Below are 24346 nucleotides of genomic sequence, written 5' to 3' on the forward strand. Positions count from 1 at the left end.
GGGGCGCGAACCCGCGTCCCCTGCATCGGCAGGCGGACTCTCAACCACTGCGCCGCCAGGGAAGCCCTTGCCCACGTTTTACATGTTCATTATCACCACCCTCATTTGGGAACTCACGCTCCCCACACCTTTTCTGGACTCTGGAGGGAATTTGCTGCTTTGTCTCCCTCCTCCTCTGCTCCTCTGGCTTCCGGTGGGTCCTGCTCACCACTGCAGGCGCTGAAGCACTGCTTTTCCACAGCTGTAAAATTTACTGATTTAACAATGTTGTGCAATGTACAGACCATGACTGGGTCTTGGATTAGAAAATAAGCAGTTATTCAGGCACTCTGAGGGAAGTTGGGAAACTTAAAAATTGACTATATTAATGGTACTGAGGTCACAGGAGAATTTCCAGATCCTGAGAAACCGCATGCCGAGGAAGCATCGTTAAGGGTGAAGGATCATCATGTCTGCAGCTTACGTGCACATGGGTCTCCAGCCAACGACAGTAACAACAGCAGCAAAAGTGGGTGCAGGTGTGTGTCACCATGGAGAGAGAAGAGGCAAACGTGAAAGACTCTTAACCGGTGAATCGAGGTGAAAGATGAATGGTGCTCCATCACCTATCATGTAGCTCTCAAACTTTTTAGCATGGAAAGTTGGGGGAATATCTCAGTGATTGCTGCAGGGGCTGAAGGCCAGTTTCAGGTCAGGTGACAGCACCTGTGGATCGGTGGTGACCACCGAGAGCTTTGTGGAGAGAGGTTGTGTGCCCAGAGGGCACCTCCGGGTGGTGGGAGGTGGCACGGTGTTGTGTGCACAGATGCTGGCACCTCCGCCCTAATCACTGGGGACCCTTCCTCCTTGCCCGTGGACAGCTTGGGCACCCTGGACTCATCTGCACTCTTTCCTCCTGTCACTGTTCTCAAGGTTCGTAAGTGGCTGAGCCTCCACATGCTCCGTTTTCTCCTTGGTCACCATCCTGTCTGGGCTCCATTCTGCCCTCCTCAGGTCTGCATCCAATGGCCAAGGACTTGAATTATTCTTGGAATAGAACTCTCAACTCCTTGGTCCTGGTCTTTCTTTTTTACCTCTCTGCAAACTCCCAACCCTAAATCAGTCTTGGAGTATTCTTTTTTTTTCCTTTTCTTTTTTTTAACCTATGCTTGTGCCGAGAAAAAAATAACCCCAATACATATATGGTCCCCTTTTTACTCGTAGTTTCCAGTCTCTTTTGGGTTCTCAGTGGTCACCTTATGTGATGGGTCTTCTTCCACTTTCCTGACGGTAAATATTCTAAGTCAGCCTCTTTCCTCAAGCTCCCCAGCCAGTCTTGAGCTTCTGGTCCTGAGCAAATAATCTTGCGTTTCAGTTCTTGAAACATATCCCCTCCTCTCTTCCCACTGCCAAGTTGTCTCCATCTACACCCGTCCTTCTCCCGGCTTGGGGGAGACCTGGTCCGTCCTGCTCAGACCAGGCCTTTTCCCTTTTCTCTTGAGCCCGTTCCCTTCCTGGTTGCGGCAGCTACTCTTCCTTTCTGTCTGTCCATCCACCTCTCTCCTCGGCTCCCTTCCCCAGCCTGCTGACATGCTCTAATCCCTTCCACTTTAAGGAATAATAATTTTCACCATTTATTAAGGGCCTGTTTCATGCCATGCACTTTATTTTTAATTAGAAAATATTTGATATATGAGCATTAATATGTGATATCTGTGTAATTTATGGAGAATAATGATAAAATGAAAACTTGGGTTAATCTACCCCCAACTTAAAAAAATAGTAAAATCATGGCGAAAGCTCTCTGAGTGTTCTACCTGCCAAAGTCCAGAGGTGACCAGCATCGTGACATTTGCACGTTCTCTTGCTTTTCTGTATAGTGTCATCATACACGAGTGGTTACTAAACACTACGCTGTGTAGTTTTATGTGTTTCTTAGTTTATAAAAACCATATCATAGTGCGTATTGTGTCTGCACCTAACAGACTTTTATGAGATAAAAGATTACAAAACATCTGATTTTTTTTCCAGTTTTATTGCGATATAATTGACACACAGCACTGTGTAAGTTTAAGGTGTGCAGGAGAATGGCTTGACTCACGTGTGTTGTGAAATGATTGCCACAGTAAGTTTAGTGAACATCCATCATTTCATATACATACAAAAAAATTTTTTTTTCCTTTGTGGTAAGAACTCTTAGGTTCTGTTCTCTTTAACAACTATCCTATATATCGAGAGCAGTGTTAACTACAGTCACCAGGCTGTACCTCACATCCCTAGTATTTGTCTTATAACTGGAAGTTTTGTAGCTTTTGACCCCTTTCCTCCAGGCCCCCTCCCCCTCCCCCTCTGCCTCTGGTGACCCACAATCCATAAGTCTCATCTCTTTTCCTGGGGTTTTTGTAGATTCCACATACAAGTGAGATCACATAGGATCTGTCTCTGTCTGACTTATCTCACTCAGCATAATGCCCTCCAAGTCCATCCATGTTGTTGGAAATGACAGGATCTCCTGCTTTTTTATAGCTGAGTAATGTCCCATTATGTGTGTACCCCCGCTTGTTTGTCCGTCATCCGTCAGCAGACGCAGGTTGTTTCCATGTCGCGGCTGTTGGAAATAGCGCTGCGCTGAGCAGTCAGGACATCTGATTCTGAATCCGTGTGCCTCTGTGGCCGGGACCTGCCCTCACCTCCTCAGGACTCTGTGTCTCACCCTTAAAACCGGGGTAACAGTCGACCCCACCTGTAGGGCTGTTCATGAGGGAGGCTAATGCTCAGAGAATACTTCTACCAGCTCTGCCCGCGGTAAATATCTCCCGTTCTCTTTCGTACATGTGTTGACTGACATAGCTGTCATCTACATTTTCACTTTTCCAAAGGCAAGGCTTGTCTCTGACCCACTCCATGTGAACATCGACAGATATTTGTCATACGAATGAGGCACGTTGGAGTCAGAATAAGGAATGTGCGCGTTGAAATGTTCATTTTTGTTTGGTTAGGCTGTTGGGAATGGAGCTGATAGTTAATTGAGAGCTTTGACTTCTTCACGAGAAAGTTGAGGTTTCACCAGATGGGCTGGTGGTTTCTAAAGTGTGGACTGAAGAGGCCCTGGTTGCCTGGAGGTGCCTCACGTTTGGCTGCGGGGCCGGCGGTGGGGCTGTGACACTGATGCCGGGGGAAGCCGAGTGCGTGGAGGGACCCTCCCTTTTCCACGTCTCCTGTGGCTCCCCTGCCTTGGAACCGGAGCCTTCTGCTTTAGTTTCCCTGAGCTTGGTGGCAGGAGTAGCCCAGCCGTTTCTGCCGTGTGCCGGGCGTTTGGTGGCGGGGCTGCTTGAGGCCCAGTGGGGCAGGCGAGGGGGCGGCGCTGTCGGGACAGGCAGGCCGTGGGGGGCTGAGAGCCCTTTGGGTGTTGTGTGCTAGGGTAGGGAGGCCAGACGGCCCGTCAGGCGGCTTTGATGCATATGGTGCGGACAGGGCATCGCGTGTCTGCTGGTGAATAGGACCTGGGAGATGAGAAACCCCCGGACATGGAGTTTTCCTTTACCGAGCAAATGTGAGTAGCGCTCGGAGTGCCTGACTGACAGCGTGCTGGGTCCCAGGGCCTCCGCGTCATGGTCCCATCCTCCCGGGTCCTGCCGTCCAGTGGGCGGCCCGTGGGCCATCCACACTGCCACCCTGGGTAGGTGACAGGAGCTGAGAAGGAAAGAGCTGTGTGCTGACGGGGCAGGGCTCTGACTCAGCTGGGGTGGAGAGAGCTGGGAAGGACTTCGTGAAGAAATGGTGGATGCGTGGGGACCGGGGTGTCAGGAGGGTCAGGGAGGAGGGGCGCTTGGGGAGGGAGGAGCTCTGGGCCAGAGCAGGTCTGCGGGGCCCGAAGGTGGGGCCCCGAGGGCAGGAATGGCAGGCTTGGGCCTCTGCTTCCCGACGCCAACTCCAGGTGCAGGTGCAGGTGTGGGTGCGGGTGCAGGTGGAGGTACAGGTGAGGGTGCAGGTGGGGGTACAGGCGGAGGTGGGGTTCGGGTGCAGAGAACTGGAGCTCTCCCTGATGAACCCCCAGACCCGCCTGGCTCTTCCTTGGCTGTGCCTCATTTTCGAGTCCTGTATTAGTGTCCTGGGGCTGCCGTAACACAGCATCACAGACCAGGGGGCTTAAAGAACAGGATTTATTTTCTCCCGGCTCCGGAAGCCCAGGATCAAGGTGTCTGCAGGGTTGGCTCCTTCTCCAGCCTCGAGGGAGCATCCGTTCCGGCCTCTCCCCTCCGTGTGGCGTGCTGGCGGCATCTGGTACCTTTGGCTTCTGTAAGCATTGCCTCGGTCTCTGCCTCCATCTTCACATGCCGTCTCCCCGTGTGTGTCTGCATCCAAATGTCCCCTCTTTGTCAGGACACTGGGCATGTCAGAATAGGGTCTGCCTTATTCTAGCGTGACCTCATCTTAGCTGATTGCATCCGTAATGACCCTATTTTCAAACAAGGTCACAGTCTGAGGGCCTGGAAGTTAGGACTTCAATATATGAATTTTCAGGGGGACACCATTTAACCCATAAGAGGTTCTATTTTTAGCCTCATGTTGCTTTTAGAAACTAGCCCCTTCAAATGTGTATAGGAACTTTCTCTTCCCTTTGTTTAAGGCCTAGAGACAAAAACATAAACTTGAAACTGGCTTGTGGTAAACATGCTGTAAACATTACATAATGAGGTCTCTGTTCAAGTGCCATAATTCACCTGCGCCTCATGAGAAAATACAAGTGCCCATTATTGGGCATTAACCTGTGAGACGGTTGCTGCCAGGTGGATACTGTCGGCCTGCAACAGTGGGACCCGCATTTATGCTCTAGGAGGGCGGGGAGGCGGAGGCAGCACGCGACCAGGGCTGAGCCCAGACCTCCCGGCCTGTGATGAGCACTTGCGGAAGGTGCGCGGCGTGTGGCCGCCGGTGTTGAGAGTAGCTGCCGGCAGGCTCTGGTCAGGTGGCCGGTGCATGGGAAGCGGCTCTCAGCCTCCCTGCTCGTCCTTCCTTTCCGTCCTGTGGTTTCCCACGGCTGGGCTCCCATTGTCAGTTCAGAGGAACAGCGTTTCAGTGGTGGTAGTTTTTTCCTCCTCCCTCTTCTCCTGCCTTTTCTGAATTCATTTTCAGCTGTGGGCCACGTCAGCAGTTTTATGAAGGCGAATTCATTGGTGGGTTCCCACCCGTGGACACATGAACTGGCAACCGTTCTAGTGGGTTAGTGCCTTGGCTACACAGCTTGTTAAACACTTTGAATTTTACCCCTCGTGGAGCACAGTAGTTTTCATTCAGTGATGACTGCAGCCACGCATGTGGCTATGACAGACAGGCCTGTGACCAGGTCGGGGCGCAGGGTCTTAGAGTTGGAGGAAGCTGGTGGGTTTTGTGGGCCCACTTCCTCCCCAGTGTGGGTCTTGTCCTCCCGCGAGGTCGTCATCCGTTCCCCAGGGAGTCTCCGAGTGGCCCGGGCTTCTTCCTGCAGGGACCCTGGGGGGCCTTCTGTGGGCCTGGCTCCACCCCCCGGGGTATTTCATTGCTGGCTTTTATGGAATCCTGCAGAGTGCATTTTTTCTGTTTTATTTTAGTCCTTCAGTTAATTGCAGGCACTGCTGTTTTGTTCCCCGTTGAACATTTTCCTGAGAAGAATGCTTCTTTCCTTCTTTCATGCCATTTCTCATTTGTCACCCTCCAAAGCCACTTCAGCTTGTCAGTGTCCCTCAGGAGACTCGAATCACTTCCTGGAGGTGGTGGCTTTATCAGGGTGGCTGCAGTGAAGGCTGCTGTGTTGTCACATGTTGCATTTTCCAAAGCACTGTTTTCTGCCATGGTGACATCACCGGGATCCAGGTTTATGTCGTCCTAGGTCTCCTCACCCAAGTGGTCAACTTCTTGCAGCCTTTCTCAGAAACCTTCTGTGTTGTTTGTTTGAATATAGTTCAGACCTCTCTGCCTGAATTACATGCCTTCCCGGATGTGCCTTGGGTCGGGATTTCTAGGCTTTGCTAGGGACCCACGAGGGCTGCCCGGTGTTCACAGGTGCTCTGTCACCGCCAGCCCTCCCGCTCCAGGGGCCTGGGCGTTCTGTCGTTAGACACACTGGGAAACCCTGCTTCCTAGATGCTCCCTGCTCATGTTATGAGGTACGTTTGCATCCTGAATTTTCTGAGTGGTCCTGTAGTAACCGTACGGGTTTCCTCAGGCTGCTGTAACCAAGTGTCACAGACCGGGGGCTTAGAAGACAGGTACATCCTCTCACAGTTGCGAAGGCCAAGTGTGGGGTGGCGGCACTCCCGTTGGAGGCTGGCGGAGAGTCGATTCCGGCTCTTCCAGCCTCCCGTGGCCACGAGCATCCCTTGGCTTGTGGCCCCACCACTACGGTGTCTGTTTCCGTGGCCATGTGGTCTCCTCCTGCTCTACCTGCCTGAGATGCCTCTGTGCCTCCTTGCCTCCCTCTTACAAGGACACCTGTGGTTGGATTCAGGGCCCACCCCGATAGTCCAGGATGGTCTCTCTAGCTCAGGATCCCTAACTGAATCACATCTGCAGAACTGTTTTCTGGTGGAAGACGACATTCCTGTGTCTTTGGGGGCCATCCTCTGGCCTGCGCGGTAACTGGTCAGTGGGTCGTCTTTCCTCCTCCAGGACCGAGCGGACTTGGCTCATCGCTCTCTCCACCCACTCCTCCTCGCCCCGACTGTGTCCCCTTTTCATCCCCAGTGTGTGCCTTTAAGCTCCATCGTTCTCCTCCTTAATGATGCCTTCCTGTCAGTCTTGGCTCCCTACTTCTGGTCGCAAGGCAGCTTGGTGTAGATTTGTAAGGCACCTGGCACCTCTTGTGTCCTCCCTCACTCAGCTCGGTGCCCTTGTCGATCTGAGGACAGTGCGGGGCGGGGGCGAGTCTGCAGTCAGACTCTCTGGGTCTAAATCCCGGGCTCCCCGGTTAGCGGCTGTGTGACTTTGGGTAAGTCACTTACCTGCTTCTGCCCAAGTTTCACTGTCTGCAATAGGGTGCAGTCAGGGTAAATGCTTGAAACAGCTGTGAGGGTCAGTCAGTTACCAAACGCAAACCGCCGAGGACACGGCCCGTCACCACACTGCCCAGGGTTGGGGGCGTGAGCCGTATGCTGCTGCCAAACAATGAAGGCGTGCCTGTCATGGCTGGAGGAGAGGCGTCTTTACCGTGGGCGCGGTGTAAAATATGTTCCTGTTAAACACACCGTCTTGCTTTGTTAGGACATTCACTTTAACTGATGCTTTCTTTCCCACAGTTCTTGTTGGTCTCCACTTCGGATGTTTTTTTGTTTTCTGTCTGACATTGTAATGTATTTATTTGAGTATTTTATACAGACAGCATGACTTGCAGTGATACATGCACAACAGCGTTGGTTGGTAGATAAGTTGAGATGTTTATAATTTTAAGCTATAACTACACTTTTTCTGGTTAAATTAAGTATAGACCAATTTTAAAATTTAAACCAAAGGCTCACCTGCCGCTGCAGAACTGAGTGCAGATGCAGAAGCTGCCGTTACGATTGGAGCTGCGAGGACAAGAAGGGACCGGGAGACTCCACAGCAAATGGCGTTGGCGGTTTCCTGTGCCGGAGCGAGACAGAAAAGCTGTCTGTTGTGTAAAAAAGTTTAACGCAAATAGGGTGGGAAATATTCTGGGATATTTTCAACAAATCTGTAGTGGGTTTGATTAGAAGTTTCCTCTCAAAGCTCAGAAAAGAAATTAATGGACTTACTTGCCTGAAATCTGAATTAAATATCTAACAAATTAAAAAAATTTTAACAGGACATGAACTTGTAACTTTGGCCACCTATAAAATGGTTTGGATTAATGCACAAAAGAGGAAGCTATTTTTAGATGGAGGGTTGGCAAAGACATTATTTCAGTTATTGAAGTTTTAGTAGAAAATTAGGAGAAAAGACAAAAAGGTATTTCACAAAATCTTAAAGATATTTAGTTAAATCATCAAACAATTGCCTTTAGAATACAAGGTCTCCCTAACAATGTCAAAGATCAATTGACTTAAAATTTCAAGTACTTTTTTTTTTTTTTTTTTTACCTTAACACAAGCTGTACTGTGACATACAAATCACTGCCCGGTAATATGTTGTTTACCCTTTATCTCAAAGGATTTAAAGATTTACAAAGAAATATTGTAAATTTTTGGCTAGAAATACCAAATTTCTGAATGTTTTACATATGTCAAAGGAGAACTTCAGATGGATGTGAAAAAATTAATTGCTATCATGACACTACTCTAGCTGTGTCACATCAAATCTTTTCATTAGAATTTTAAAACAAGAGGCTAACCTTGTTTAGCCTCTTGTGGAATGAGCTTATTACTCATTCCACTGTATTCAGAAGCAAGCTCTGTCAGAAGTGTCATAGACGCCATATAAAAATTGTTCTACCCATACATGAAAAGCTGTGAATCACCGCCAGTTTATAGACCCGTGGAAGGAAGTAGAGGACCGAGAAGGCAAGTGATCTTGGGTCTTTGCTGACTCTTAGCAGTAGAGTTGGGTGAGGGTTACAAAATTTCTGTAATATTTGCCTCACTATAAGGTTTTCTTTTCTGTCTTGAAACAAAAGGAAGAAAACATGACGGTGTGACTTAGGTTTTCTCACTCATGTCACACTGCTTTTGATTGAGCTAAAGTTGAAGCTCTAAGGAAAGGACAGCTTGTTTGTGATCAACTAGGGACGTCTGAGAATTTATATAGAAATTAAAGGTTTTCACAATACAAATCAATAATAATGATTTTACACATTTTTCTAACATGAATCAATATACATTGCTAGTTGCAGTTGTTAATAGCATTACATAAACTGGCTGTAAAAACTAGAAAGAATTGGGAGCAGTGCTGGACGTGCTTGCAGTTGTGCAGATTCCTCGGAGTCATTGTTAGCTCTTGACCCAGAGCTAGTGAGTGCACTGGAGCAGACATGGATTTTAAACTGATGTACTCCCCGAAGTCAAGTCAGGATTTCTTAAAAAAAAAGAGGGAACCAGTTTTGCCAATGTGTATATGAATATTAAAGGGAAATGATGCTTTGGTATTTAGTTCAGTTTTTGGAAGAATTTTAAGTATATGTATTTGATAAAACCTAGGTATGTGAATTTAACTTTTTCAACTGTCAAGTTTATGAAGTCTAAATACAGCTGTTACGAAATCTAAATATAGATCTCTGAAAAAGTATTTCTGAAGAAAATTTAGATCTGACTTGAGATGTACTGTAAGTGCAAAATAACAGATTTCAAAGACTAATGCAAAAAAGAATGTAAAATATCTCATTAATAATTTTTCATTAACTTACTGCTACGATAACATTCTGGATATATTGAGTTAAATAAACATATTATTAAAATTAACTTTCCCTTTTTTTCTTTTTACCTTTTTAAAATTGGCTACCAGAAAAATTTTTTTTTTAAAATAAATTTATTTATTTATTTTTGGCTGTGTTGGGTCTTCGTTTCTGCGCGAGGGCTTTCTCCAGTTGCGGCGAGCAGGGGCCGCTTTTCATCGCGGTGCGAGGGCCTCTCGCTGTCGCAGCCTCTCTCGTTGTGGAGCATAGGCTCCAGATGTGCAGGCTCAGTAGTTGCGGCGCACGGGCTTAGTTGGTCCGCGGCATGTGGGATCCTCCCAGACCAGGGCTCGAACCCGTGTCGCCTGCATCGGCAGGCAGATTCTCAACCACTGCGCCACCAGGGAAGCCCAGAAAATTTTGAATGACACATGTGCTCACAGTGTTTCTGTTGGCCAGCACCAGCCTAATGCATCTCAAGGACACAGTGAATGAATGTTGGCACTGATGTGACAGCTGGTGCGATGGTGATGATGGTGATGTGTTGATTCCTTGCCCTCTCACTAGATTATAAATTCCTAAAGGGTAGGAAACGCAACTTATCTTTTTTTTTATTTGCCGTATCACATTGCATTATCCTCTAGACATTAATAGATGTTTATCCATTCATTGATTATTGCAGGATCTGCTTTTGTCATTCAGAGTACAGACCTACTTTCTTTTATCCTCAGGATAATGGCAATAATCAGTAATCCCTTTGAGTGAGCACACATACACACACACACACACACACGCATGCACGAGCATTTTGTTCTGTACACTTGAAGGGGGTTTATTTTAAGCAATCATTTTTTTGTTTGTTTGTTTGTTTTTTCGGTATGCAGGCCTCTCACTGTCGCGGCCTCTCCCTGTCGCGGCCTCTCCCGTTGCGGAGCACAGGCTCCGGACGCGCAGGCTCAGCGGCCATGGCTCACGGGCCCAGCCGCTCCGCGGCATGTGGTATCTTCCCGGACCCGGGCACGAACTCGCGTTCCCTGCATCGGCAGGCGGACTCCCAACCACTGCGCCACCAGGGAAGCCCGCAATCATTCTTAATAACGGATTATTACAAAAGTAATTGATGATACTTATTTAAAAAAATGTTTTTACTAAATTTTATATGAGTTTTTATATACATTTATTAGTTAATTGAAAAGCTTTAAAAAACTTCTGTGGCATCTTGTTTTGATTGAAACATTTTTATTTTGATGGAAGGAGAAGTAATATGGAAATAACACTGTAGTTAGGACTAGACAAATTGGTTTCATCTTCTGCCAAGTTCTCTCACTAGCTCAATGACCTTGAGTAAAGGATTTAAGCTTTCTAATCTGTGATCTGATCTGGGAAAATGGGGATGATATCAGCTATCTCACCAGGATGTTGTGGGATATAAGTGGGAGAAATATCTTAGAGAACTTAGCAACAATAAAGAATTAGAGAAATGTAAGATGTTATTAATTTGATAGAAATAATAAATACTTTGAGGAACATATGTGCAATAAGTAAGATTGCGTTAGCTATATCTACTAAAAGGTGTAGTGTAAGGTGATAACTTACCTGAATTTTAAGCCTGGTGTTTTGATCCAAAAAAAATACTCAGTTTTTCTAAATGGATGATCCAGATCTACCAAACGTAGTCAGGTATCCTGAATCAGTCATACGTATTAGGGCAGGGAATAGCTGAGAAGCAAACCACTGTGTGGCATGTCAGTATTACAAGCCTAGACCACAGGTGGATGGATCTGGTTGGACAGAATTAGGGACACCAGGCTTTCAGTCTGAGCCCCTGGCAAGGTTGGGAATTTGGAGCTGGGTGCTCCTGAGACCAGGATGGTGAGTAGTATACAGTCCCTATTGGCGTGGACATTATTTCTCACCTGAAGGACCACACCCACCCCTCAACACCCTTACAAGACTCTGGTCTTCAGTAGAGTTGAGTCTGGATCCTTTTTTCCTGCTGTCCTATTAAGTCGAGATTTAAGAAGTACATGGTTGACATGTCCTTATACTGGACACACATTAAAAATACAGCTTTGAAGCTCCTTGAAAACAAAAGGTCATGGTTGAGTAGGAGCTAAGCCCCCTTGCTGTTGGTGAAAGAGGGCACAATGACAAGATGAAAACAACCAAAAGGGTGAAGAGCCTGCAGAAGTGCCACTGTCATAGGCGCTGTGTTGCGCTAAGCTGGTGGGAATGCGCCCAGGCTGTACGGCCTATGACGCAGCGACTGGAGAGACCACTGTCAGCAAGGTGGAGGCCCATGCTCTTTGATGTGGGATTTTCCCCCAAAGTGTTTTTCGATACCTTCTCTGAGTGGCAGAACCTTTGTGCATAATACAGCACAACCCAACAGTAAACACGGAGATTCCCTGGTCCCCAGAATCGTGTTTTACGGGTGAACCTGCCTGCAGACACTCCGTTCTTTACCTGTCCTCTGCTCTGAGCGTCAGCTTTATTAGTCTGATGATACGCAGCCTTCCGGGTAGATGCTTACAGACTTCTCCATGGACACCTGTGTGCATGTGCTTGAATTTCATTTGTCTTTCAGTGACTTTAACTTATGCAAATCACAGCTCTCATTTTGTATCTTTCTCCTGTGATTTACAATGTCTCCAGCTTGGTGGGGACTCCATGGTTGCAGATCAGGTCTGAAATGGCTCAGGGTGCCCATAACTGACGTTTCTGTCATGGCGTGTGCCTGTGATAGGAATGGTCTTAACTGTTCATATCCCTGAAAGAAATTGGGTTAAAAAGAGCAAGAATATTTGCAAATAGTTAGGCTCTGCTTGTCACCAACAGTGACATTGAAGTAACAACCGAATGTGCAGTAGAATGGAGAAAGATATAGTCATCAATATCTGTGTGTCTTTTTGTTATTAGGACCTCTTTAAAGTCGGTCAACAAAAGAGCATTTGCTTTGTCTTTCTCCATTAGCCAGGGCACAAACTCTACAAAGAAAGGCACAAGGAAATGCTAATAAATCAGGTAAATACTAAAATTTAATATTTCTTCGCTTTTCAGTACTGCATTTTTTTCTTCCAAGTTTAAAGTTTTTCATTAAGCATGGCCTTGAACCCTGGACAAAGTGCAGCTCTGTTTTAGAGTACCTGCAAAAAATCATTTCCTCTATACATCATTTGGGCGATTAGAACTATGCAAGTATGTACTTTGCAAAGAAACAGCCTTTAATTAATTGTATGGACTGTCACTTTGAGAGATAATGGGAAAGGGAAAAAGAAGAGGCAGCTCTATTTTCCATTTTTGTACAGTTTTAATTCATGTATATATTTACTACAAAGAGATTATTTTAAGCATGAAGTTTACTGGTAATTTAGTATTAACTTCTCTCTAGATCTGAACAAGTCTTTATCAATGTATTTGGAGCCCTGAGTTATACAAACTTTCAGTGAGTATATTGTTCTAAACTTGAAAGGAGTCATTCACTGCAGCACTGGACTGGTCAGTTAGCAGATCTTTAAAAGGGTTTTGACAGGGATATGCTTCTTGTATTTCCTCTGTTTTTCCCACCTTGATTTCATGCTCGAGGGTGGTGACTGATCTCCCCAGGGCACCGTGCCATCCAGTGTGGCCGAGGCCGGTGGGGAAGAAGTTCATAGCTTTCCTTTTCTCCCCCAGCCCCGCCTCTGTCCGTGACTCATCTGGCGCTCCCTGATAGCAGAACACTTTGCTCAGCTGTGCAGGTTACCTGGCTGCTCTTCTCGTCCTGTCCGCATGTGGGTATGCGATCCGTGTGAAACCAGCATTGAAGTCTAATCCTATCTTGGCCAGGAAGTGCCTGGTTTCCCAGATATTCTCAGAGCAAGAGTGCAGGGGCTAAATCTCTTCCTTCCTTTCTGCCCTCTATTCCCTGACACCTATGGCCAAGGGAATGTTTGAAACTCACTAATCTGTGACACTTTGCTTTGTTAATAAATTCTATAGAGACCAAATTTTATGTTAAAACATCTGTAGGCCCATCATTATGGAGTGATTGATCCTGTTAGTGGAGCAGATTGCCATATAAATCATTCATTAGAAATATATATGTGGTGCAGATCCTTGCTCTGTTTACTAGCTGGGATATCGGGCAGGTTGCTTGGTCTCAGTTCACTTCAGTTTTGCTCTTTTGTGAAATAGAGATAATAATAGTGCTAACTACATAGGGTTACTGTGAAGACGGAAAAAGTTAATGATCGTAAAGCATTGAGAACATGGCTGACATAGCCTAAGCACTAAATAAGTGCTTACTCTTGTTTTTAATACTATTATCATCATCATTTGTAGTAATTCCAGGTCACGTGAGGACTTTTGTTTCTCTCTGAAGGGTAGAAATTTTAGCATGAGGGTCAAGAAAGGGAGAGTGGGAGAGAGAAAAAGCACAGGGGTTCAAACTGAAGGAGCTTACATTTTAAAGAGGCGAGAATGTGGGCAGGAGGCCGTTCTCTGTGGGCACTTGTATTCGTGTGGAGATGGACAGGCTAGCTCACGCTTGATGCAGCTGCATTACGTACACCCAGCACACGCGTATGCGCTTGATGAATGCCTTAGGATTTACTTTTGAGGGTTTTTAAACATCTCTGGGATGGTGTTGGAATGTGTGTGGTGTCCTTCTTCTAAGAGTGTAATTAGAAATTATCTTTCTATACCTTATTAGCAGCTCTTCCCTCTGATCCCACTTTTCTTACAGCACTTGCCTAAGTCACAGAAATGTGATTTGCTGTGATGAGGTCGGTGGTGCTACAAGTGCTGGGTTGCGCAGATGTCCCTGGAGTTCAGGTTTTGGTGTTTTCGTTCTTCTTTGCTCATTAAACTAAGAGTTTACAGTAATCTTTTGCAGTTTGAAAGGAACGTGGATTTTAAACCAGGTTATCATGGGAGTTCTACCACTAAAAATCTGCTAACCTGTTTCCAAATTTTTTTTTTTTTTTTTGCAGTACGCGGGCCTCTCACTGTTGTGGCCTCTCCCGTTGCGGAGCACAGGCTCCGAACGCGCAGGCCCAGCGGCCATGGCTCACGGGCCCAGCCGCTCTGCGGCACGTGGGATCTTCCCAGACCGGGGCACGAACCCGCGTTCCCTGCATCGGCAGGCGGACTCTCAACCACTGCACCACCAGGGAAGCCCCCAAATATTTTTTGAGTGGCTTTTAGGAGATACAAATGAGTCAATTTTATATATGTTCTAGATGCTTAGAAGAAAATACCAATTGGAGAAATACAGCCTACTAGAAAAATGTATAAGAAATATAAAAGATAATAAATAATTCCCAGAAGAAATAGTACACACAGTCATAAACACAAAAACCTTTTCAGTCTTTATACTAATCAAAAAATGAAAAGAAAAGCATAGCATTTTTTAACCTAGCAAACTGATAAAAAATATTTTCTAAAATTAACCTTTTAGTTCATTTTTTTCCTCTATGATATTTTATTTTTAGTTTACAGTTGGCCATAAGACTTAACATTAGAATCTTTTGAAATTGAACGTTAATTTGAAATTAGCATTAGAAACATTTTGAAAATACTTGGGGGAAAGATATCAGGGCAATGGTAGAGCAATGTGTAGTCTGATGGGGGGTATCCAGCCTCTTTCTAAAATGTTGCCTTTAAGCTTCAGCTCATCACAATTTCCTGGGAGGTCCTGGTTTGCAGCAGAGACAGTGTCACTTATCCATGTGCGCGTGTGAGCTGTGTGTGCAGCCGCTGAGCACCTCCTTGGGGGCTCTTTCCCCAGCAGGGGGTCTGCGGGAAGGGGTGGTTAGAAAGGAGTATCCGTCAGTCTTTGCTATGCAGGCGTTGTTGATCACTCCTTCTACCGGGAGGTAAATCAAAGGGAGTGAAAGGCAGTTCTTGGGGGTGGGGGGCGACCTCAACTTTTATGGGGAAATAATCTTCAGCTTGAAAGACTACAGGAGATGAGATTATTTATATGTTTTGCGTATTGATGGTGTCTTCGTGTCCAGTCAGTCAGTTACACTCACTCTCCTGACGTTTGCTGGCTCTGTTCTGGTTCTTCCCTCTGGTTCTCAACTGTACACATTAGTCCAGTCTATTCGTTTTAGCTCTTTTCACAGTAGTTTTTAGGTAAAAATTCTGAGGTCTGAGAGATCTGCTTTTACTTTTCTTACTTTCTTTCCTTTTTTTTTTTTTTCCATGTTCTGCTACTTCCTAACTGTGTGACTGGACACTAAACATTGAATGTTTTCAGTCTCAGTTTCCTGAGCTGCAAAATGAGACAGTGGGATTAATAATCCCTTTGGTCTTTTGAGTTCTGTGAGTGTGACAGAGATTTTATCCAGTGCTTTGTGCTGCAAGTGTGAGCCAGGTGAAAATACTTTTCTCGGCTGAAAATGCTTGTTTTAGAGTAATTAGGGCACAGAGGCTGAAAGCGTGTGGCAGGCAGCGTGGGTGAGTGGAGGGGTATTTTACTTCCCGGTGCTTGAGGTGATCTAAACAAGGGAATTCATTTTATTAGAGGCCTGGTTTCTTCAGCCCAGCCCTGCTCATTATCTTACCCTCTTCAAAGAAGCTGCCCAACGGTGCTTCGGCAGAAACATAGTCTGATTTAGGCGCAGCTCAGAGGGGCCGGGTTCTCAAGTTGCATCTGAGAAGCTGTCCTTTTCACTTGTCCTGTGGGCTAGAAGTGAATCCATGTTTGGAGAGAGAAGAGGAATGCTCTCTCCTCTCTGCAGGAAGGTAGGTGGCCATATGTTTGAGGACATGGGTGGGTATGAGGCTCGGTCAGGGCTATTTCAGCCACCTGTGGCCTTCGGGAGAAGGGGGAAACTTTCTGCGCTCCCTTCAGCTTTTTATAGATGTGAAATTTTAGGTAATTTTTATCTTATAGTCAAGATAGGATTCAATTTCTGGAATTACTGTGAATTGTATAGGTGTGCATCTGGAACATTCCATGAAAGGTGAAGCACAAGGATGGGGGCTGCAGGCACCAGGCACACCGGAATCCTCCCGTCTTGGACCCTCGGCAGTGGCCCTGCCGCCTGGCTCGACAGCCTGAAACGTACATCCCAAGTCCACCTCCAGACGCTGCTTCCAAGAGGCAGCGGTGCCCACATGAGGCTGGAGAAGGCCCCAGCCCTGTGTCCTGCCTCCCCCCCGAGCTCTGGGCTGTCCTAAAGTTACAGGACCTTCTGCGTTTGGGTTGGTTAAAACTAGAAGGACTGTTTAATCCGTAAGATACCCTGTCATGCAAAGTGACTAAATCAATTTGGTTTAAAAATGAGTCTGTTACGGTCTTTTTATTGCTTTGTTGGGCTCTGACACGTGCTGGTGGGCCCCAGGTGGAGGAAGTGGTTTCCCAGGGCACAGTCGTGGGAGCCCCGGGTTCTAGTCCTGGCTTCCCCTCTTGTGGGTGCCACCAGGCGGGCCCCTAACCTCCACGGGCCTCCCTAACTCCCGTGCCAAGGGGCTGCCTTCTTTCCCGGTGAGTTCCTGCAAGAATAAGACAGAAAATGTTTCTGTGTCTTGAATACGTTAAAGCTGTGGTGCTTACTTCCAACTGTACAACATTTAATGTGAAATGGAGACTGTCTTCATGACCATGTGCAAAACCGAATTGAAAAGAGTCCCGATTGGGGCGCTAGCTCTCCAGTGAAAGTGTCTCTGTCGCGAGGCGCGAACCCAGGCTGGAGTCTGTCCCAGGTGAGTCGTGTTCGTCGTGAGTCGGACATTTAGTCCTTCAGCTCCTCGAGTTCCAGGAGTCGAGAGTCAGATGTCGTGTTGGCCGTGGCTCTCAGTTGCCGTGACGTTGTGGTTTTCCGTCTGGGGGAGGTGCTGTGCGACCGGCCCGTCCTCCTAGAGGGGCTTCGGTGCAGGGCTCTGGGGGCCGGGGCGGCGGGGTACCAGGGGCCGCGCTGCCGCGGTTCCCACGTTGTGTAGCTGGCCCTATCACTTGGGAGACCTGGCAAGGAAGTGAGGAGGAAGCAGGTGCCACTGCTGGGGCAGAATGTTCCAGCCTGGCTGGAAAGTTTGAGGAGGGCCTGGGTGAGAAGAGCAAGGCCTATTGACAGGGCTCAGCCCTGGGCAGGCCTGTTTCACATCAGCCTCTGAATAGTCACAGCCCCTCCCCACGGTCTCACCTCTGCCTTTTTGTTTTTAAACATTCTCGGCAACCGTGGTGGAGCACAGAGCATTTTAACTTTTTATTCCAAGAGAAGGTAAAAATGTGCAAAGTACAGTGCTGCCTGCTTCAAAATGACACCACCACCACCAAGAGCAAAACAAAATGTACTTTCTAGGGCTGTCGGACCTACTGTAAAATTATTATTGTTGTTGTAAATGCTTTTTCTGTTAAGCTGTTTTCAGAATTAATTATAAGACTATTGATTATCCTCAAGTTTCTGATAGTCCTGTAGATCAACCTGGCCTGTCGGGGTGTGAATTGTTCAGCTCTCTTATCTGGTTTACTCTGCATGTTTGGTGTGTAAAACCACACAATTGTGTGTATATCGTAGGATTGAGAGGAAAAGGAATGTTCCAGACCATTTCTCTTCTTCTCCACATGAGTCTGTAAACCAGAATATTTATGTCAACAAGTCAGAAGAAAATTTGATGGGGATTTTAATGAACCACAAAATGTGTCCCTTGTCGCCCTCACCTTGTCATCCTGCCTGAATTCACGTGTGACTTCTGCATTAATGCAGTAAGCACCCTCGCGGCAGCCCTCTCATTTTCAGGACCCATAGTGTATCTCCAGTTCCAGCTCTAAGTCAAGCAATGATAGGAATAAAACCTGCTTTATTTTTCTTTTGCCTGGAATATCTGGTAGGAACTTTTGAAGCTCAAAGGGATATTTTAAGCTTTTACAAACTGAGGAAACCAAAGAAAATCCAAATATTCCCAACCAGTTTTGAGCACACAGATTTCCAGTAGTTGGAGCCTCTCATTTTTATGTTAAGTCTGGATGGGATGGAGGGGACTTGCCCAGGCTGAAAGCAGAAGGGCAGTTACAGGATTGATTGTGAAATATCCACCCAGCTCATTTTCTGAGCAGGGCTGGTGATGTTCTACCGTATCTCTAGAACCCTGATTTTGTGCCTTGTGGCCTCTTAGCAGTTTAATTAGATGGCTCTCATACTTTCTTCCCCTAAAAGTGGCGCGTGAGGTATTTTACCTAGAACCTCCACCCTCACCTAGACATTTTTAAAGAATTTAAAAAAACGAGCTGAGGATCTCTGTGTTTAGCCAGACACCGTCATCTTAACGCCGAGATTAACTGCATGATTTAAGATGCGTGCAAATGAAATTCCCATTATTTCATAGAAAGTAAGCACCTCGCTTTTACCGAACTGCGCGTGCACGTGCGCCTGCACGTGTATTCAGGGCTAACACCAGCGCCATCGTGTCTACGGCCCGCCCCCACCCCACCTTCAAACCCCAAAGCCTTTCTGGGGTGACTTTCCAGACCCTTGGGCTCGAAGCCAAGGCCACCAGTGCCTGGAGGGCCTCCCCTGAGGGCCCCCACCTCCTCCTCTCCCCGTGGCAGCTCTTTGCAGTGGCGTCAACACCGCTCGCTCTCAGCCTCCTCCTCACACTCACCCTGCCCCCTCCCCAGGCCCCGCAGCTCCTGTCTCATCCCTGCTCCAGCGTCTCCTTCTGTACAGCACCCCTGGAAACAGATTCCTGTTTCATGTCCCAGGAGCACCAAGGCCTCCTGCTTGGCCGCACGTGCGCCGCGATTTTCACAGGGCTAGTAAGCCGCAGAACCTACAGCCGATCCATCAGCTTCTGAAGCTTCATGTTCTCCCTGTTGCCCCCACGTGTCCCTGGATTTCAGTTTCTTTCCCTGTGCCCGTGGTGATGCCAGTGCCTTCCCACGCTCCCGTGGGCACAGAGGAACGCCCGTCTCTGGGCGGCTTAGTGGACAGCAGAGCACCACTCGGTGTTTATGTCGGATGTTGTCTGTATTATTTTCATGTCAGTTGCCGTGAGCCTTATTTAAGTTCCTAGAGCCTCTGAAATGCTGTCCTCAAAACCCTTGGTCTTGGCCATGATGGGTCTGACGGTTGTTGTTCCTTGTCTTCCAGGACGGCTCCTACTTGGCCGAGTTCCTGCTGGAGAAGGGCTACGAGGTGAGTCCCCTGTGAGCCGGCACAGGCCGACGGGATACCGCGGACACCGTGGCCTCCTGCTTCCTCTCTGCTGTCCTTCTGTGTGTGTTTCCACGGAAGCTCTGATAACAAGTCCAAATCAGGGGAAGAATGTGCCTCTTGGCTGGTCACAGCGCCAGCTCATTGTGCTGTTTATCTGCTGGCGCGCTGGCAGCCCCCCACCCCCCATTCTTGCTGTTTCCCTGCTTTGCACGCTTCCCGCGTTCTCAGCTAAACCAGCAACCGGGTGAGCTGAACGCTGTACCATCCTTAGGGTTAATTTATGATGTCGTGTGTTACATAAAAAAGTCCCACTCACAGCGAAGTCACTTAATTCGGAAATTGCACAGAGCAGTAAAAACTAAGCTGATCCCTGGCAAGCCTGAATGCAAAGTTGACACTTAGAGATGCTTGCTTTCCAGTCGGCAGCCGGTATTTCGTGGAAGCTGGAGCGTCTGCATTTGCTGCTCTTGCCTTTGTCTTCCTTTTCTCCTTCTCGTCCTCCTCCTTACACGTTTTCTGCTTTCCTTGAAAGAAACAAGGGTTGTACATATTCAATGGATGCATCTTAGCGTGTACATCTGACACTTTTGAAGAACTGTTTTCGGATATGCACATCTCTAGAAATCTCTGTGCTCTGCAGAGGACAGAAGCCTACGCAGTGGCACATGTTCTCTGGCCTGATTTGGGGGGTGTTTACCGTAATAATTTTGGATGCCATGTTTTTTCCAGTCGCAGGTACATTGTTTAAAAAATGCGCACCGTGGACAAATGCAAAAATAATAGCAAGGAATTTGGCATTTAAGCACCAACAGGATTTGAAGGAAAGGAACCTAGTTTTCTTACTGTAACACATAATCTTTTCTGTGAACTTTGACTTTTAGACTTTGATTAATAGCAGATATGATTAGACCTTCTGTGCCTTTATCTAATAATGGCTACTTCTACATCTTGTAATGATATCAAAAAAGGCAAATGTAACTATGGAAATAGGCATGTACACGTATGTTCATGTACATAGATTCCTATAATAATTGAGCAATCATTCATATTCTGCAGAGCAGAGGATTTTAGGGTTATGCGTAGAAGTATTGGTTTTAGGTGAAGACTGATATTTATTCAGGCTGGACTAACTTGATGCTTTAATAATTCTAAAAGGAAAGGTTTGTGAGAGAGACGTACTTATCTTGTTTCAGATGTTGGGACAGGCTAAGAGTCGTTTGGTGGCTGGAGCGGGGTGAGCGATTTGGCTGTGTACCGAGTGAGCCAAGAGAAGGAGCTACCCGAGTCATGGTGTTGGGTCAGGACACCTTACGCCCAAACGTGGCCCCTTGGCATGTGACTATTTTAAGCTGATGGAGTTTGAAAAAACAGCAGCAGTTTCTCCTGTTTACTTGTCTTTGTCAGTTGAGTGTAGAGGAGGAGAACATTTTCCTCGACTCTCTTAAGGGTCCCTGGCTGGGTCTGAAAATTAAACTGAAAGCATACAGATGTATTTAATGTAAGTTTTCTGTGACATGGGAGCCTTCCTGAGAAAATGAGGATCCGAAGAGGCGGGTGAGCCTGAGTACTTGTGTGTTAGGTTAGGTGAGGAGGGACAGTGGTGGAGAAAGGAGGTCCAGAGGACTGCAGTAAGTGTAGCACTGGGGGTGGCTCAGCCAGGTCTGTTGGGTGGGATTCTTCCCGGCACCCCCTGGCCTTGGGACGTGAAGATGCTCCCTTCCTCCAGGTGTGGGGAGGGCACCTCCCACCTGGCTGCTTCAGGGGAGAAGGGCGGGGGGAAAGTCAGCGTGGCCTTCCCGCTTCTGTCGTGTTCGCAGACTCGTTCAGCTTAAAATATGCGGTGTGCCCAGACACCGTGCCCTGGCTGGCGCGTCCTGAGCCCCTCACAATGCCCGCAGCTCGGGAGGAGAGAGGCGGTGTGTCAGCAGGAGTGCTCGAGCTGCGTGGGTCCCGAGATGCACTTCCAAAGTGGACGCGGGGCACTGAGGCATCACCTGCGGAGGTGGCTGGCCCCGAGGGAGAGGGAGCCGGCGGGGGGGTGTGAGGCGCCCGGGAGGAATGGGGGCGGGGGTCCGTCCGGACGCGGTAGGCGCTCAGTGTCCTCGGGCAGCAGGATGGCGATGTCAGTGTTACTGGGAAGGGCCCGGAGGAGGGCGTGCCCCGGAGGCAGAGCTCCATGTAGGCGGCCTGTGCAGGACCCGCCGGGCCCCTGAAGACGGTCGCCATGCTCCTAAGTGGACCAGAGACTCAGGAATTAATCAGAGTCTAGGCCGGCCAGGTGCGCTTCGGCTGTTTCCTTCCGTTGGCATCTGAACCTGTAAGAGCAGGTGGGATTCTGATGAAGAAAGGCCACAGAAGGCCCACTCGGCAAATCACAGCTCGTGGGAGGGATGAGTCACTGAAGCAGTGGCCGGCCGGAGAGGAGCGGGTAGAAGGGAGCACTCCCTGCAGCACAGGCGGGGGGCTCGGAGCCGCGCGGCGTGACCGGAGTGCTTCTCCGTGGAGCACAGGCGAGTGTGAGGTTGGTCGGAACGGGGCCCGTGAGAGGGCGCTCATCTGGGCCGGCTTCCGTTTTCCTAGGCTGCTGTCTTCACTTTGAAGAGGTGGATGTAATGGAGGGTAAGCTTATTAAACTGGGATCTGATGATAGCACAGGCTTTATCTTTTGGTGTTTAGGTCCAAGTAGATGTGAGGGTGATTTTTTGAAGAGGCTGCATTGGACAATTTCCAGAATTACCACCAGCAGCCCCTGGTTGCTCCAGAACATGAGCAAAATAAATAACAGGGTTAGAAAATTACCTCCCGTGAGATGAGAGGGGACACCCCTGTCCACACCTGAATCCAGAGGGCCAACATCAGCAATTTTGGACGAGCACCTCCTTCTAAATCAGAGGGTTCCCAGCGTTTAGCCTCAGAGCCACCCGGGCCCCATCGAAGACGAGGCGGCTGAGTCTGGAGCCTTAGACCGGCCTTTCTAACGGCCCCCAGCTGTCGCGGTGGCTGCTTTCCTGGGTCCTATGGTGTGAGAACCACTGCAACTAGAGGTTCAAATGAGCTCTTTTAATGCCAAGGTGAAGATGAACAGCATTTCTTAAGATATTTTAATTTGGGGTACCTTGGTTCCGTGAGCTCTCATATTATTATTATTATTATTTTTATTATTATTATTATTATCGCGGTATGCGGGCCTCTCACTGCTGTGGCCCCTCCCGTTGCGGAGCACGGGCTCCGGACGCGCAGGCCCAGCGGCCATGGCTCACGGGCCCAGCCGCTCCGCGGCACGTGGGATCTTCCCGGACCGGGGCACGAACCCACGTCCCCTGCATCGGCAGGCGGACTCCCAACCACTGCGCCACCAGGGAAGCCCTCATATTATTTTGAATCTAGTCTTTGTGGAAGGAGTATCACAAGGCCCAGAAATAACTGGAAACAATATACTTTGGGGTTGCAAAGTGTCACTGGGAACAAATGAACACTAGGAGGAAGAGCTGCAGATTCTGAGAGCAGGCTTGATCCTGAGGCTGAAACCTTCCTCCATAAGGAGAGGCAGGCTTCCCTGGCCGGCAGGGGTGAGGTCAGCCTTCATGATGAGCACGGGGGAGGCGCGGGCCCGATGGACGGTCAGCTGGAGGGAGGCAGCTTGGGGAGCAGAGCCAGGCTGCCCAGGGAGCGGTGATGGGGCAGTGAAGGCGAGTACAAGCCTGTGTGTGGAGGTGACGCAGCGCAGTTAGTCAAAGCAGCAAAGTAAAGGTGTAAGAAGCCTGGCTAACCTTGAAGCAGAGAGATGTTTGTGTGCCTTGGAAGGGAATCTCATATGTTATAGATTAACTAGTCATGGTTAAATACCTCGTCTGACCACACACCTTAGATTTCTGAAGCTGTGGGGCCTGGTCACCTAGTGTGTCCTCTGAAATCCATGCATCTGATCTTGTTCTTTTTTGTTTTTTTTTTTTCAATTCACGATATATTATGAACGTCATTCCACGTCCAGGCATAGGACTACTTCATTTTTTGGCCGTGCCATGCGGCATGCGGGATCTTAGCTCCCTGACCAGGGATCGGACCCCTGCCCCCTGCGTGGGGAGCACGGAGCCCTAAGCCCTGGACCGCCAGGGAGGTCCCGTCTGATCACGTTCTGAATGAACAATGTAACGTGGAAAAGATGGATTGCTTCATCACGGGTCTGCTCCTCACTGAGAAGGGACCCTTTAAAGGTTTAAAGTTTTTAATGCTGCTGGTTTCTTGAATTTTGCTCCAGATTAAACACTGGGGGGGGGGCATAAAGATAAAGAGAATGGATCTAACACGTGATCATTATTTATAGAATGTCTGTAGGTATCATCTCATGATGAGGAGAGCCAAGAATTCTCAGCGTTTATAGAAAATCATCCTTTAAAGCTTTATGGATTAAATTCTACACATTGTTGAAATGCAGCGGGTAATTCTCCTTTGTACCGTGTCAGGCCGCTTGGAGCAAGAAGGTGAGCGAGGCCATCCGGCTCGCGGTGGCGAGGCAGCCCCTGAGCTGGGTGCTGGACTGCGTCCTTAACCTTTCCCGCCACTTGCTGGCTCCGCGGCCTCTCGGAGACTTAGATGATGAGTGCGCGTGTCCCTGAGGTCCCCACCAAGGTCAGGTGAGACGCACGTGGACGGCAGTCCAGAGGAGCGCTGTGGGCCCGTGGAGCTTGGTCTCACAGGACAGGCGGGTGGCGCAGTGCTTGGTGCTGACCGTCCGAGGGGCGCGGATTCTGTAGGAGGCCCTCGGTCCGGTCCGTTACTTCGCATCGGGGAGGGGCGGGTGTGTGGCGTTGCGCGGCTCCCAGCTCTGTGCGCGCTCCTTTTCGTCGCCAGGGAAAGAGGAAGAGCACAGGGGCGAGGCTTCCTGCGAAGGTGCCTCTGG

The 24346-nt window shown here is 48.2% G+C and overlaps 1 protein-coding gene across 5 annotated transcripts in view; it reads left to right on the forward strand.

Annotated features, from left to right (window-relative positions):
• The window catches only part of GMDS (GDP-mannose 4,6-dehydratase), a 519944-nt gene that overhangs the window by 78937 nt on the left and 416661 nt on the right, over positions 1 to 24346 (forward strand). For 4 of the 5 annotated variants that reach the window (XM_024121917.2, XM_055080167.1, XM_028478405.2 and 1 more), the window contains one exon: positions 19381 to 19425. The exons of the other annotated variant lie outside the window; for it this stretch is intronic. In XM_024121917.2, the coding sequence (XP_023977685.1) occupies positions 19381 to 19425 (45 nt within the window). The remainder of the gene's footprint in view (positions 1 to 19380; positions 19426 to 24346) is intronic. 5 annotated transcript variants of the gene reach the window in all.

Source organism: Physeter macrocephalus, chromosome 18 (assembly GCF_002837175.3).
Source record: "Physeter macrocephalus isolate SW-GA chromosome 18, ASM283717v5, whole genome shotgun sequence".
Classification (NCBI taxonomy): domain Eukaryota; kingdom Metazoa; phylum Chordata; class Mammalia; order Artiodactyla; family Physeteridae; genus Physeter; species Physeter macrocephalus.